The sequence below is a fragment of the Thamnophis sirtalis genome, unplaced genomic scaffold, assembly GCF_051295495.1.
Source record: "Thamnophis sirtalis isolate CommonGarterSnake01/CBP01778 unplaced genomic scaffold, rThaSir2_p1.2 scaffold_8, whole genome shotgun sequence".
NCBI classification, from domain to species: Eukaryota; Metazoa; Chordata; class Lepidosauria; order Squamata; family Natricidae; genus Thamnophis; species Thamnophis sirtalis.
The window spans coordinates 24,522,536-24,537,911 of NW_028261388.1; the positions used below are offsets into that span (position 1 = coordinate 24,522,536).

The 15,376-nt window shown below is 37.7% G+C and overlaps 1 protein-coding gene across 2 annotated transcripts in view; it reads left to right on the forward strand.

Annotated features, from left to right (window-relative positions):
* B3GLCT (beta 3-glucosyltransferase) overlaps positions 1-12,162 on the forward strand; it is a 73,472-nt gene extending 61,310 nt beyond the window's left edge. For both annotated transcript variants that reach the window (XM_087721274.1, XM_087721275.1), the window contains 3 exons: positions 4,025-4,144; positions 5,435-5,579; positions 10,267-12,162. In XM_087721274.1, the coding sequence (XP_087577400.1) occupies positions 4,025-4,144; positions 5,435-5,579; positions 10,267-10,428 (427 nt within the window). In that variant the 3' untranslated portion in view covers positions 10,429-12,162. The remainder of the gene's footprint in view (positions 1-4,024; positions 4,145-5,434; positions 5,580-10,266) is intronic.
* Positions 12,163-15,376: the final 3,214 nt, after the last annotated feature.

Consider the following 15,376-nt stretch of genomic DNA (forward strand, 5'->3'; position numbering starts at 1 on the left):
CTCTCATAGTTGAGGTCTACCTATGATGTCAATTACAGGCCTCTCTCATCTTTTAAAGTGTGAGAACTTTCACAATTGGTGCCTGACTAAATACTTTTTTGCCCCACTGTAGATGTAAAATGTAATTCATTTTCAATACTAAGAATTATTTTTACATAGTCTACACAATATTATTTATTTATTTATTTTATTTAATATATATGTACCCATCTCACCCATTTCACTATCTAAAGCAAATACGGAAATCCCACCATCATTGCACTACATTTTAAAAATTAATGTTCACAATGTTTAAAGAAAAAAAAATCTTCACATAGTGATTATACTCCTTTTGAATAGCTACATTTGGAAAAGTACTAAGGAGCAATTATTGCATTGGGAACATAGGAAAGAGTGTACATATACCATTTTTGGCAACAAAAGAGGTCATATGATGTGTAAAGTTCTCACTTTCAGATTTCAGGTAGTTTTTTTTCTTTAACTAGTGAAGCAATAGTCTAATATTTACTGATGTGTAAATGAATTAACTGATGCCAAACAGATAGAACATTACAAGAAATCCATTTAGGCGTGCTTTTTTTGGTATTTGGAATATGCAGCTTCTGCTGATCTATGATAGCTTATATTTCATGTTCCATATTGGCAACAGAATCACTGGAAAGTTAATCACACAGCCAGCACTTCTGCAGAAGTAATTAAAATGTCACTGTTTGATGCCAAATATCCTTATGTACATCACACTTGAATATAAATGTAATTATATCATATAAATTCACCCAGACCTCTCTTCTGCATAATTTAAAGGCTAGTCTATATTACTAGAGCAGAGTGATTAAATTAAAAATAAAACTATACCCACTTGCTATTTATCTTGGTACATATATTATATCTATTGAAAAATGCAATATAGTATATATTCCAAAAATTAATATCCCACCAATTTCCAAAGACTCCAAAAATTGATCATAAATAATCATTCAAACCAATAATTAAACATTTCAGATTTGACATCAAATGCTAAAATTAAAGAGCAGTGTTAGAAATGACCTTATGCAACAAGATATTCATCCTCCAAACACTATAAGGAACAGCAATGCATTTGCTACTCTCCAAAGCACAAGCAATATAAATTTTTGGCAACAGCCAAACATTAAAAAGGTCTGCTTCTGTATCTATGGAGCTTCTTAGTCATCCAGGTCATAATTGTCTCAAAGGTGCTTTTTCAAAAGTAACACAGCTGTTTTTTTCCTTGAGGAAGAAGAAGAAAAGTTTCGCTTCTCATCCAAGAAGCTTCTTCAATTCTGATGTTTGGGGGCCGGGTGGAATGGAAGGGTACTGACAATTGATGGTGGGAAGATGGAAGAATGGGTTCTGACTGGATGGTGGGAAGGGGTGGGGAGGATGGAAAGATTATATCCCTTTGCAGTCATCTGATCCTTAGCACTCTCTCTGAAAGCCCATGAGGCCACTTGGGAGTTTATCTTTGCCCTCAGGGTCACCGGAATCAGAGTGCAATTGGTTGTGGAATCTTCTTGGAACTGCTGCAGAATCTGCGTTGTAGACTGGAGATAGGTGGTGTCTTATCCATCCCACTCTGTTGAAGGGGCTTAATTTGTTGTTGTTAATTGCAAAGTCATGTCCGACCCATCACAACCCCATGGACAGTGTTCCTCCAGGCCTTCCTCAACTCTACCATTCTCTGGAGTCCATTTAAGATCACACCTACTGCTTCGGTGACTCCATCCAGCCATCTCGTTCTCTGTCATCCCCTTCTTCTTTTGCCCTCAATCTTTCCCAGCATTAGCTCTTCTCCAGTGAGTCCTTCCTTATTAGGTGGCCAAAGTATTTCAATTTCATCTTCAGGATCTGAACTTCAGGGTTGATCTCCTCTGGGACTGACCGGTTTGATCACCTTGCAGTCCAAGGGACTCGCAGGAGTCTTCTCCAGCACCATAGTTCAAAGGCCTCAATTCTTTGGCGCTCAGCCTTTCTTAAGGTCCAATTTACCTCTTTTCAAACCAGTGATCCTCTATATCCAAAATGTGGATTTTGCTGTCTTCAGAAGACTGCCCTTTGTCTTTCAAATGTAGATGGACCATTGAATCTTGTCCTGCAGGGTTTGATCTCCTAATTTGTGTCATGCCCTTGTGAAGTGGTTCTGTGTCTGCTTTTGTGTTTTTCCCCATCCAAGGGTAGACACTTGTAGCTTCCCTATTCAAGTGGGAAAAACAGAATAGGCAGATTCCTTTTCAAGGGAGACAGTCCCATAGAAAATCAGGTACTACATAATATACAACTTTATTTATTTATTAATCAAATTTATATAGATACCCATTTCACCAAAGGTGATTCTGGACAGTGCACAACAATAAATAAAACAACCAATATAAAACATAAAAATATAAAAAAAAATCATAGTAATAAATAAAAACAAAGATTCTAACCATGGGCAAGCATGATATAAATGACCCCCTTTATAGAATAATATTAGCACCTTGAAACTTGAATTGAACTTGGAAACAAAACTATTGAAATGTTTCTAAAATGTCGATTTGGTTCATGGCATTTCATACCAACAATAGTGTCCAGGTTGTTTTCATGGACAGCCCTGGGTAGTACTTATTACAACAATGAAATAATAAAGCCAGGAGTAACTGTCACTAAAGCCTTCTGCTCTAAAAAGTGCAGTATTTGGCAAACCACCCAAAACTGGCCAGTTACTCCAACTGTTGCTCCAGAAGGATTATATGTTCAGGAGGAACCAAGAGTCCATGGGCCTGCCTCTCAGGAAGAGAATGACTGCATCCAGAATTGAATGAGAGCTGCCAACAAAACCAAAGATTACCGAGAAATTCCATATGGGAAGTTCCCTAAGTATAATAGCTCATGGATATGGGCAATCAGTGCTGAAAAATCTTTATTCTGTAATTAGATAACCAAGATTTGGATATAGACCTTTGTGAAAGGGGCAAATCAGAGGTGGGTTGCTGCCAGTTCGGCCCAGTTCAGCCAGAGCAGCTGAGAGTGAACCGGTATGGTGGCTCTTTTAGCCGACCTGCCCGCCCGCGTCTATACCTGTTTTTATGGCAAAAGGCAAATTGCACATGCGTGCACAACGTATAGCACCTGTGTGAGCCCCAAAAATCAGCTGGTTACGTGATCAGCGAACTGGTAGTGAAGGTAGAGCCAAGGTGGCACAGTGGTTAAATGCAGCACTGCAGGCTACTGCTAGATCAGCAGTTCAGCGGTTCAAATCTCACCGGCTCAGGGTTGACTCAGCCTTCCATCCTTCCGAGGTGGGTAAAATGAGGACCCAGATTGTTGGGGGCAATATGCTGACTCTCTGTAAACCGCTTAGAGAGGCCTGAAAGGCCTATGAAGCGGTATATAAGTCTACTGCTATTGCTATTGCTATAAGTGCTATCCACCGCTGGGGCAAATGTTGAAATGCATATCATGAATTTACAATGGGAATATTACAATTCAAGTACTTGCATCAGGTGACAGGCAACATAAGTGTTATGATCATGAAACCATCGAAACAGATCTTTATTACAATCACAGATGAGCACACATCATCATCATCATCGTCATGATTTGCTGCAGGCATCAACTGTGAATTTTGTCATTTTTCCCAGTGGGGGTGTAATTGTAGAAATAAGTTAAATTATTCAGCCTGATACAAGAGTTTTATAAAAATAACTTTTGCTTTAGGAATCATAAAATTAGGAGGGAACAAGGTTATAGGCCTTTATATTAAAGAAAAGTCCCAAAAAGTATGACAGAAAAACTTATTATTTTTATAGTAATATTCGATGATTATATAGATTGTTGAGAAGCAAAGAGGGTTTTTTAAAAAAGTAACTACTGAAAATGTTTTAAATATTCAAAAGACATTCTCTTAAATATTCCGTTTCAGCAATGTACATGTGATTGCTTAAGCTGATAGCTTCAGGGTTTGGGATTTTTTTTAAAGTATGGTAATTAAATATGATGATATTTCACTATGTGGTTTTTGTTCTAGCATCTCTAGGCTCCAGAAATTACTCAGTTGCTATGACTTAAGTGAGCCAGTGGTTCTCGGAGAACGCTATGGCTATGGTTTGGGATCAGGAGGCTATAGTTACATTACTGGTGGAGGAGGGTAAGTCATTTAAATTATTCAAAGGAGTAAAGATACATAAGAGCAATAACTTCAGTAGCTTTCATGATGGATAGATTTCTTCTTGTATCAGTCTCTGCCACCAAGAATGATAATTTTATAGTCCTGTTGTCACAGAATTTTTTCAAGAATATAAAATATAAAAGTGTCCTCACTTTGTAAATAGCAATATGGTAACTTACAGTAGCGTTTCAGTAGATAAATAGCAAAATAGCAAAATAGCAAAAATAAATTCAAAGCACTGTGAGTAAAGTTTGAGATCATTTCTGATTTATCAAAGCTGTATATATGAAGGGCCTCTTCCCCGAAAGACTAGAAGACTGTAGCTGTAGAATACTTTCTGTGAAAGGTATGTGGGGGCGAGGCTATTACATGATTTTTCTAAAATATCCATGGCTTAGTCCAAATAAGAAAGTTGACAGACTTTTAAAAATACTGGCTTAATGTCAGTGACCTACAGATAATAAAACAAGAGTTACTGGCTTCTCTTTTTAACCTTGTTGTATTGTGAAAGATATTGGGGTTTTTTTTCAGTTGAGTTGTATTTGTAAGTGGTATATGATTGAGCATCTAATTTGTCAATAATCCTAAAACAGATTCTACTGTCAATAAAACTAAAGATAGCCATTAGGTTATGTTGATATTACGAGAGACATGGAAGAACAGAGGTGTGATGGCGAACGTATGGCACATGTGCCACAGGTGGCATGCGGAGTCATATTCACTGGCAACCCAGCCATCAACTCTGGTGCGCCAGCTAGCTGATTTTTCGCCCCTCTAGAGGGTCGGGGAAGGCATTTTTTGCCCTCCCCAGGCTTCAAGAAAGGCTTCAAGAAAGCCTCCGGGCCAACCAGAAATTTGTTCCCTAACTTCCGGTTGGGCCATTGAGGCCATGGCCCAGCCATTTTTTGCCCTCCCCAGGCTTCAGTAAAGCCTCCGGAGCTTGGGGAGGGGATGTGCATGGATGTGGGGGGGTGTCATGCGCGCATGTGCAGGTGCGCGTGGAGGATTGAATTGGTGCAGGCATGTGTGTGCACGCAATAGTGTGCGCACGCAATAGTGTGCGCACACACAATTTTGCCGCTCCGTAAGAAAAAGGCTTGCCATCACTGACATAGAGCATTATGATTTCATTAGGAGACCAGAGCAGTAGTAATCTGTTTTACAATGACTGCTATGAATGCATAATTGATGTTAGTAGGTAAAACTTTTAATTCAATAATAATGCTTATCTTCTTGATTGTTAATTTCTTTTTGGATTTGCCTGAAAAGAATGGTCTTTAATAGAGAAGCAGTCCAAAAACTGTTTGCGAGTAAATGCCGGTGCTACAGCAATGACGCCCCTGATGATATGGTAATTGGAATGTGCTTCAATGGTTTAGGAATCCCAGTTACACACAGCCCTCTCTTCCATCAGGTGAGTGTTGTTACATGTAACTAAGTCTCTCATGGTTAATATTAGTTCAGTTTCCTTAAAACATAATTAAAATGATACAACAGCTGGGAAATATGTTACAAAAACACTCCTGCTTTTCCCTAGAGTCTTTACTACTTAGAACTGAGAACAGGGATGCAAGGGCATTTCAAAACTATAAGTGGAAGGCTGGGACTTTGGCAATGAAGTACAGAATACACATTATTAATAGGATAGTAAAAGATTCCTTTTTTTTGGTCTGCACAAATTAAATCCTTCCAGAATAATAAAGTGGAAACAGGTGAACATACGAATATCCCAAATAATGCTAATTTTCATAAATATTATCAATATTTATCAATATCTGGCTTTGGTACAAATTCCAACTAGAGCATCTTCTCACAACACAGCTGTCAAAACATTGCAAGATGTGTTTAGATCATTAAAAAAAAAAACCAGGAGAAATTAAATATTTCCTTGTAGTTTTATCCACAGATTTTGTGGTCTTCAATTTCCACATATAGCTTACACAATTTTCTTCCCTAAGTTGTGTTTTATCATTGTTCAAATGAATGTAATTTCCAAAATATAATGTCTAACTTTTTAACATGTGCTGGTTATCACCAAATTTATCTAGAACCTTTTTGTAATGGTAATGTGAAAGCAATAAAAAAATGCTAAGAAGGGGGATTATATGAAAAGCGGACTCCTAAAGTTTCAGTGAAACATAAATATCATTTAAAAACACAAGTAACTAGTATAACTTTTGAAAAATTAGTTGAAACATGAGGAAGTGATCATATGATTATATTGATATCAGAAGTTTTTAGTGTCTGGGGCACCTTTTTCTGTTTCAAATAAACATTTACTTAGTTAAAATATTTACCATATTTTTTGGAGTATAAGACACACCGGAGTATAAGACGTACCAAGGTTTTGAAGAGGCAAATTAAAGAAAAAATAGGTAGGTATATAGAGGAGGAGAGAGAGAGAGAGAGAGAGTGAGTAGGTAGGTAGGGAGAGATAGAGAGTAGTTACGTAGGTAGGTAGGTAGGTAGGTAGGTAGGTAGGTAGGTAGGTAGGTAAAAGGAGAGAGAGAGAGAGAAATACAGTGGATAGTAGGGAGGGAGAGAGTAGGTAGGTAGGGAGATGTTTCCAGGTGTGTTTATCCATGTGCTAGAGAAGGAAATCGCTAACAAACTGCAGCACCCAAGACTTTGTTTCTGCAGGCACAGCACTTGATCAATCTAATTCTCATCAATTAGTTAAAGAGCTTTCCGAAAGGGGGGGGGGAAGTTTTTGCACTCTGCAAACCTCCCCAAAACAGGCCGTTTTTCGCAAAAACAGGGCCTTTTTCGCAAAAACAGGGCCATTTTTTTAAAAAAGGCATGAATATACCTTATACATCGAATACAGCATTTTTTGCCTCCAGAAGCCCCGCCCCTTCACCAAAATGGCCGTGCATTCCCTTATGGAGGCTTGCAGAGAGCTTCTGGGGGCTGGGGGGCAAAAAACGGGCCATTTTTTGCTCATTTCTGCCCTCCCCAGCCCCCAGGAGCTCTCTGAAAGCCTCCATAAGGGTATGCACGGCCATTTTGGTGAAGGGGCGGGGCTTCAGGAGGCAAAAAAATGCTGTATTCAATATATAAGACACACCCAGATTTTCAGTCTCTTGAGGAAAAAAGGTGTGTCTTATACGCCGAAAAATATGGTATATTTTGCTTTTTAAATATACAAACTATATTAAATAATGAATTAACAACGTATACATATTATTAGCTTCCTCATATCAACAATTAGCAGCCATTTCGTATTTGAACTATACAGTTAGTTTGTCTAAAAATGGTCCAATACAATTTCACTTTATCCTTCTAGAAGATATAGACGCTGGGGAATCCACTTAAATATTTTAATTTTTTATAAGTATATAATTATTGTCCTGGAATTACAATACAATACAATAGCAGAGTTGGAAGGGACCTTGGAGGTCTTCTAGTCCAACCCCTAGGCAGGAAACCCTATACCTTTCCAGACAAATGGCTATCTAACATCTTCTTAAAGACTTCCACTGTTGGGGCATTCACAACTTCTGGAGGCAAGCTATTCCACTGATTAATTGTTCTAACTGTCAGGAAATTTCTCCTCAGTTCTAAGTTGCATCTCTCCTTGATTAGTTTCCACCCATTGCTTCTTGTTCTACCCTCAGGTGCCTTGGAGAATAGTTTGATTCCCTCTTCTTTGTTGCAACCCCTGAGATATTGGAACACTGCTATCATGTCTCCCCTAGTCCTTCTTTTCATTAAACTAGACATACCCAGTTCCTGCAACCGTTCTTCATATGTTTTGGTCTCCAGTCCCCTAATCATCTTTGTTGCTCTTTGTACTCTTTCTAAAGTCTCCACATCTTTTCTACATCTTGCCGACCAAAACTGAATGCCGTATTCCAAGTGTGGCCTTACCAAGGCATTATAAAATGGTATTAACACTTCACGTGATCTTGATTCTATCCCTCTGTTTATGTAGCCTAGAACTGTGTTGACTTTTTTGGCAGCTGCTGCACACTGCTGGCTCATATTTAAATGGTTGTCCACTAGGATTCCAAGATCCCTTTCACAGTTACTACTATTGAGGAAGGTATCACCTATACTGTACCTGTGCATTTCGTTTTTGTTGCCTAAATGTAGAACCTTACTCTTTTCACCATTGAATTTCATTTTATTACGGTAGATAGTGCCCAACGTTCAGGTTTGTCAAGATCCTTCTGTATCTTAAGCCTGTCTTCTGGAGTGTTGGCTATTTCTGCCATCTTGGTATCATCTGCAAATTTGATGAGTTCCCCATTTATTCCCTCATCCAAATCATTGATAAAGATGTTGAAGAGTACTGGGCCTAAAACAGAGCCTTGGGGTACTCCACTGCATACTTCCCTCCATGTAGAAATTATCTTATTACTACAACTGTTGGCTGAACAATTCAGATTAAGGAATTAAAACATTGTTACCTCTTAAGCTTTTACTTCAATCTGTTCTCTAATTATGCAGCAAGTAAAACAACTTATTATGCCAAAATGCTTAACTTCAGATAAAGAAACGTTTTGGTGCTATCCAAATCATCCAGTTTTTCATCTATCCAGCCTTCGGGTACAATATAGCCTCAAGGAAGCATAAATCCCCACAGTAATTTTAACATTCTGCAGAGTTATAAGGCAAAAATGTATGAATCTTAATATGAAAGCAGAATAAAAATTGATTAAATAATAAATTAAAATATAAAACAAATCAGGCAAAGGAAATTCTATAATTCCAGTTCACAACCATCCATTTTGCATATTGATGTTTGATTACCAGTAACTTTTCAGGGACGCTAACATAATTTTTTTTCATATCATATTTGACTCTTGAAAAAAGAAGTTCCCAGAGATGCCATACACTGAATTGCAAAATAATTTCATTATAAAATAAATATGAAAATTTAAGGACATAAAAACATTTTCTATGTTGAAAATTAAGAAGACAGATTCTCATCATTTTTCCAGTGCAAACACAATTCTTAAAGTATTGCCCATTCATTTATTTATTCTCATTTCTTGGGATTTAGTTTAACATTTGAATTTCAAATGGAGAAAGCAAAACAGATGAGGAAGCAAAATCTATCTTCAAGTTACCTTCTTATATAAGTAGCTGATCAAAACTGATACATTCTTTTGTTCTTTAAAAATTCTCTTTATTGTGGAAGCAAAAGGCAACTCTCATGTATAAGCTTGTTTGGTTCTGTTTAAATATTTCACTAATATACATTGTTACATTACAAAAAATTGAAAAAAACAAATGCTGTTGTGAGTTCAGAGAATGCATTCAGAAACAAATGGTTTTGAATTGCCATATTCAATCCTCCAGATCCTTAATAGACTTTCCATATTCCCAAGATCTCAAGATAATTATTTGGTATGAAGTACAATGTATCTTATGGACTATCCAGTACCACAATTTTCATGGCAGACAGATTGTAGAATGTGGAGGAAAAAATAGCATTTTATATCCCTTTACATCATCTAAACAAGAAGATAATATTATTCTTAAGTGCATAATTTAAATCCATACTTTTATAAGGAGGACTAATAAAATGCTCATTTTTAAATTTATATTGCTTCAAAGACCAGAAGCTATGCTCTTCCCTTCATTATCTTACTTTCTCAGATCTAAACTACCTTTCTCTGAAATAACACAATATTTTTAACTTACTGGAAAACTTACTGGAAAAAATATGCTTAGCTTTTTCTATTTTCTTTCTGAGTGTAATCTTTTGTTGACAGTAGAACAATTTGCTTTATCCATTGGTTATCAGATAATGGGATTTAGTAATGCTTCTCCTAAAAAGAATAAATACAGCTTTGTTTATCATATACACGGCAGTTACATTAGCTATTTGCAGCCATTCAAATTGTACATGCAAAGTTTCATTGGAATAATAATAACCCTGTCTCACTGCCATATTAGATTCATCTTGTCAAAAAGACCTACCTTTGCAAAGATCAGCGTGAACTGATTTTCCGCGAAGACACCGTACATTCCTGCTGTGCTTATCATGTCATCCACTTCATGGGGCTGTATCTGATCGTTGCTTCTTTTTTATAATTGAAGACAATATTTTATAAGTATGCAACTCATCCTCTCTCTTACTTCAATTCTAGGCTCGCCCAATGGATTATCCGAAGGACTTTCTATCCCATCAAGTTCCAATATCATTTCATAAACACTGGAATGTTGATCCAGTAAAGATTTATTTCACCTGGTTGGCTCCAAATGTACAAGATTTAGAATATGGAAGCAAACGTGTCAGAGAGGATTTATAAGCTGTGAAAGTAATTAAATATTGTTATGGTCTTAATATTTAGAATGTAGATAAAATTTATTGCTCTATTTATAATTATTTGTTGCCCACATTGTATGAGACAATATGGGCACAATCCAGTACCACTTTTTGGCACAGTATGCTGCTTTTTTTTTTTTTGGACCCCTATAATTGGTATCCCATAATTAGAACCACTGTTTAGGGATATAGTGTCTGTGCACAAGGCATTTAACCTCCCCACTGCCACATTGTGCATTATTTTGTGTAGGTACTAATGAAGGATAGGTTGGAAACAAGTTTATATTAAATCTTGTGAGTATACAGGATCCACAGTTATTACTAGACCGTGCTCTGAATATTGCTGCTCTAAATCAAATGGATGGACTTTTATTTGTGCACTTATTCCTTCTTTTTATTGGCCTTAAAGTTTTAAAATTAATGCTTCTGTCCTAGAATTTTGTAAGCATTACCTCCTATAAGATGATAAGATCTTTGCCAATTCATCAACAAGTTTTTCTTTGTTCTCTCTAATTCTTTTGCTTCCCAAAGAAAAGGATACATTCTGAAGGGGGGGGGATACAATACCACAGCCACATATACACATTTTATCTCATGTAATCATTTTGCAATTATTTAAAATAGGAACAGTGGAATAGGATAAAATGTTTTTCCAGAATCTGAGTAAAAAGTATTGCCCTCATTTTGTTTCTTCATCTAGCAAGGTTTCACTGCCGTGTGACAATAACACGGCATTCCATTCCCCATAAGAACTTTAATTGCTTGGAATCAATTCAAGAAGCAGCAGTTACTGGCAAGGATTGAACATGCTTCAAAAATGGTTAGGAAGAAATGTTTCACCTTCACAGCAGCTCAGCATTTTTTATTTTTTGATACTCATTAAAACAGCTCCTTTTTTCAAGCTTCTGTGGAAGTCTTCATCTGCTTTAAGAGCTTTTGTGTTGTGCTTGCCCAAACATCCAAAGCACTTCTGTTGAATCATTTTTAAATGTACACAGCTCTACTGTTTCTTCATCCCCCCCGCCCCCCGCCCTTCTAACAGCATTGAAATAGTAATGGAACAAACAAACTGAATGCGGTGAATCAAAAAGTAAATTAGGATCATTTTGTGAAACATTTAATCTACTATCATCTCAGACTTCCTTTCTTTTAAAAAAAACCATACAAGCAAAATTTATTGTAGCCTTAATTTAAAAAAAAACTATCTATACTATCTACACTAAAAACTACACTATCCTATCCTAACTTTTCATACCATAAAATTTCTTCCATCAAAAGCAGTTAAAGATATAAATTCAACCTTCCTTGCTAAATTGTAACCAGAAAAAAATTCTTAAAGCGGTATTGTAGTTTTTTGGGGGGGGGGTTAATAGCACAAAGCATTGTGGTCCAAAGCACTGTCATTCTTAGACCATTGGCCAATTTGGAAAATTAATTAATTAACCAAAATCAATAAAGCAGTATACACTTACTATGAATGTAGCCTGGATTTTTTTTTTAAAGTGTACTCAGTGGTCCTACTCAAGATGGCTTTAATTGAAGTGTTTGAATTAAAGGAGTCACTGTCTTCTATAGTTTCTGTATTTCCTTCTCTCAGTGCCTTAAACAATGGATACATCTGCTGATTCAGATCTGCTATGCTTTTTGTACTGAATGGGATGGATTATTATTTATGTCTACCGTGTGAAATAAAACAAAATGGTTTAAAATTGAATAATATATTGTAGTGTCACTTTTTGTCAACAGAGCAGGAGCTGAGAATTCAAGAAGACCCCCAAATTGCTAGGAGGAGTGCTAACCCCATTCATAACTGAAGGTTAAAGGTCAGCAAATCCTAAAATTAATAGCTACTCAGTCTTAGGAATAAACTGAAGTCCATTCTTCCCCAGACTCACACAATCTCCAGGGAAAGAATCATGAAACAAGTACTTGGTTTGACACAGAGCAGAATACCATTGGGAAGATGCTCCTAACACTCGCGATGAATGAGTGACCAAGCAAACTGAATAAATAAGAAGAAAAATCTGCTTTCCTGTAATCTAAAACCATATGCCATGTCCTTATCCACCCTTCATTTTTGGCATGTTTTTTTAATGGCTTCTTCCACTCCTTCTTTCAATCATTGACACTGGAACATCTGTTCCTTCCAGTTGTCTTGCTGCCAAAAAAAAAAAGGGGGGGGGACTTTAACTCACGAAGTTCCACCACCAATACGCAGATGACACCCAGCTTTATATCGCTACCCCAGGCCCTTTAAGTGATGCTGTGGGCATCCTATCCCAGTGTCTGGAACCTGTTAGGACTGGATGGTCCAACAGGCTCAGACTCAATGTCTGTAGAGATTCTCAATTATCCAGGTCATGGTTATCCCAAAGGTGCTTTTTCAAAAGGCAACTGGACTTTCTTCCTTGGATGAGAAGTAGAACCTTGTCAAGGAAAAACCAAGAAAGTCCAGTTGCCTTTTGAATAAGCACCTTTGGGACTCTGACTCAACTCTACCAAGAAAGAGTGAGTGGCTGCGGATATTTGGATCTTTTACCTTTGATTCTGGATGGGGTTGCACTACCCCAAAAAGACCCAGTGTGCAATCGTTGGATCCTCCTGAACTCACTGCTCCTGCTGAAAGAGCAGGAAAGAGCAGGTGGCAGCCATTACTAGGAGATCCTTTGTGCACCTTTGACTGGTATGCCAATTGTGCCATTCTTGGACTGGGAGGTGATGCTCACAGTAACTCATGTCTTTGTAGCTGCTCATTTAGATTACTCCAACATGCTTTACATGAGGCTGTTCCTGAAGTGCAATAGCAGGACAAGCCCATATGCAAGAATAAGAATCTACTCACCATTTACAACACAATGAACTTAACCATCAACCACAATGAACTTGACAATCCTTAAAACTTTCTCTATGGTACCCGCTAAGCAAGAAAAATAAACTTTTGAATAGTTTGATTTTGTCATAAAAATATACTTACTAGTATTTAAGAACTTAGCAATTAAAGAGTTCTTGCAAATAACAGCATTGATCTTAGCAATGCTTTTTAATTGTGTGTATGTGTGCATAGATACACATACATACACAACCAAACTATAAACATAGAAGCCACCAAAATACATTCCAATATCAACAGTAAATTGGGTGCTTTAGATGATATTAAAGCATCTCAAAATTTGACAGCTTTAATATGTGTAGATTTGAACTAGAATTCTCTAGCCAGGGAGAAAATGATTGTGAAGTCAAGAGAAGTTTTAAATGAATACTGCCATTTAAATTTTTTTCACTATCTAAATTTCTCCTTTTGTAACTTAGTTTAAAACATGTTTGACAATATGCTGTTCTACAGTAATAATTAACTTAATGATAATGTTCAAGATCGCCAAACAAAGACTATTATTCTATGGTTGTGTCATGTAAGCTGATTCACTCAGAAAATCAATCATGCAGAGAGTGATCAGAAGAAAAAGGAGAAGGGATCACCCTGGTATTCTTTGGCTGGATGTTATAAAAGATGACACTGGGATGACCATAGCATAGAGTATCTGTAGGAGGTGCTGTGAGACGGAGAGGCATGGAGAATGATGTCCCTAGACTGGCCAAAAATTGGACACGACTCTGGCTGACAACAGTGATAGTTCAAATTCAAATTAGGATTATTCTGAAACATACATTTCTTATATGAGTAAGGATCAAAATAATGCTTTCATGCTAACTTCTTACAATGTGTCTGAAACCTCCTGTTTGGATTGATGCAACATGCTGTACATGGAGTTGCCCTTGAAGAGCATTCAGAAGCTGCAATGCGGAACACAATATCATGGGCAGTTTTCAACATCTCTCGCTATAACAATATAACACTTTTGCTCCATAAACTACATAGGTTCCCCAGGGGGCAGGTGCTGGTGCTGGTTGTCACCTGTAAATCTCTGTACATGGCAGAGGACCAGGCTTTACTAGCAGGACTGTCTTTCTTCCACTGCTCCCTTCACCCCTCCAGATCTACTACAATGGCCAATCTCCAGGTCCTCTTTTGTAAGGAAGGCCACACTTGGAATACTGCATCCAGTTTTGGTTGTAACAATGTAAAAAAGATGTGGAGACTCTAGAAAGAGTGCAGAGAAGAGCAACAAAGATGATTAGGGGACAAGGCTAAAAGGTATAAAGAACGGTTGCGGGAACTGGGTATGCCTAGTCCCATGATGGCAAGCCTATGGCACATGTGCCAGAGGTGGCACGCAGAGCCCTCTGTGGGCACGCATGCTGGCCAGTTGGTCTTCAGACATGCCAGAGCACTGGAAACCCAAAGACCAGCTGGGCGGTGCAGCTGGTATTCAAGTTTCTGGCGCGCACATGTGCACTGGCCAGCTGGTGTTCATGTGTGCTAGAGCGCCGGAAACCCGCACCGCAAGCTGGTTTCCAGCACTCTGGCATGTGCACATGCACAAATGTTCTGGTTTGGGCACTTAGTGTCGAAAAGGTTCGCTATCACTGGTCTAATTTAATGAAAAGAAGGACTAGGGGTGACATGATATCAGTGTTCCAATATCCCAGGGGCTGCCACAAAGAAGAGGGAGTCAAGCTATTCTCCAAAGCACCTGAAGGCAGGACAAGAAGCAATGGGTACAAACTAATCAAGGAGGGAAGCAACTTAGAACTGAGGAGAAACTTCTTGACAGTTAGAACAATTAATCAGTGGAACAGTTTGCCTCCAGAAGCTGTGAATGCTCCAACACTGGAAGTTTTTAAGAAGAAATTGGATAACCATTTGTCAAAGTGGTGTAGAGTTTCCTGCCTAAGCAGGGGGTTGGATTAGAAAACCTCCAAGATCCATTCCAACTTTGTTATTCTATTCTATTCTATTTTGTAAACAGTTTTATCTTGTTGAGCCTAGAAGTTGTGTTCTCTATGGCAGCCCCTGCCTTATGGAACTCCAT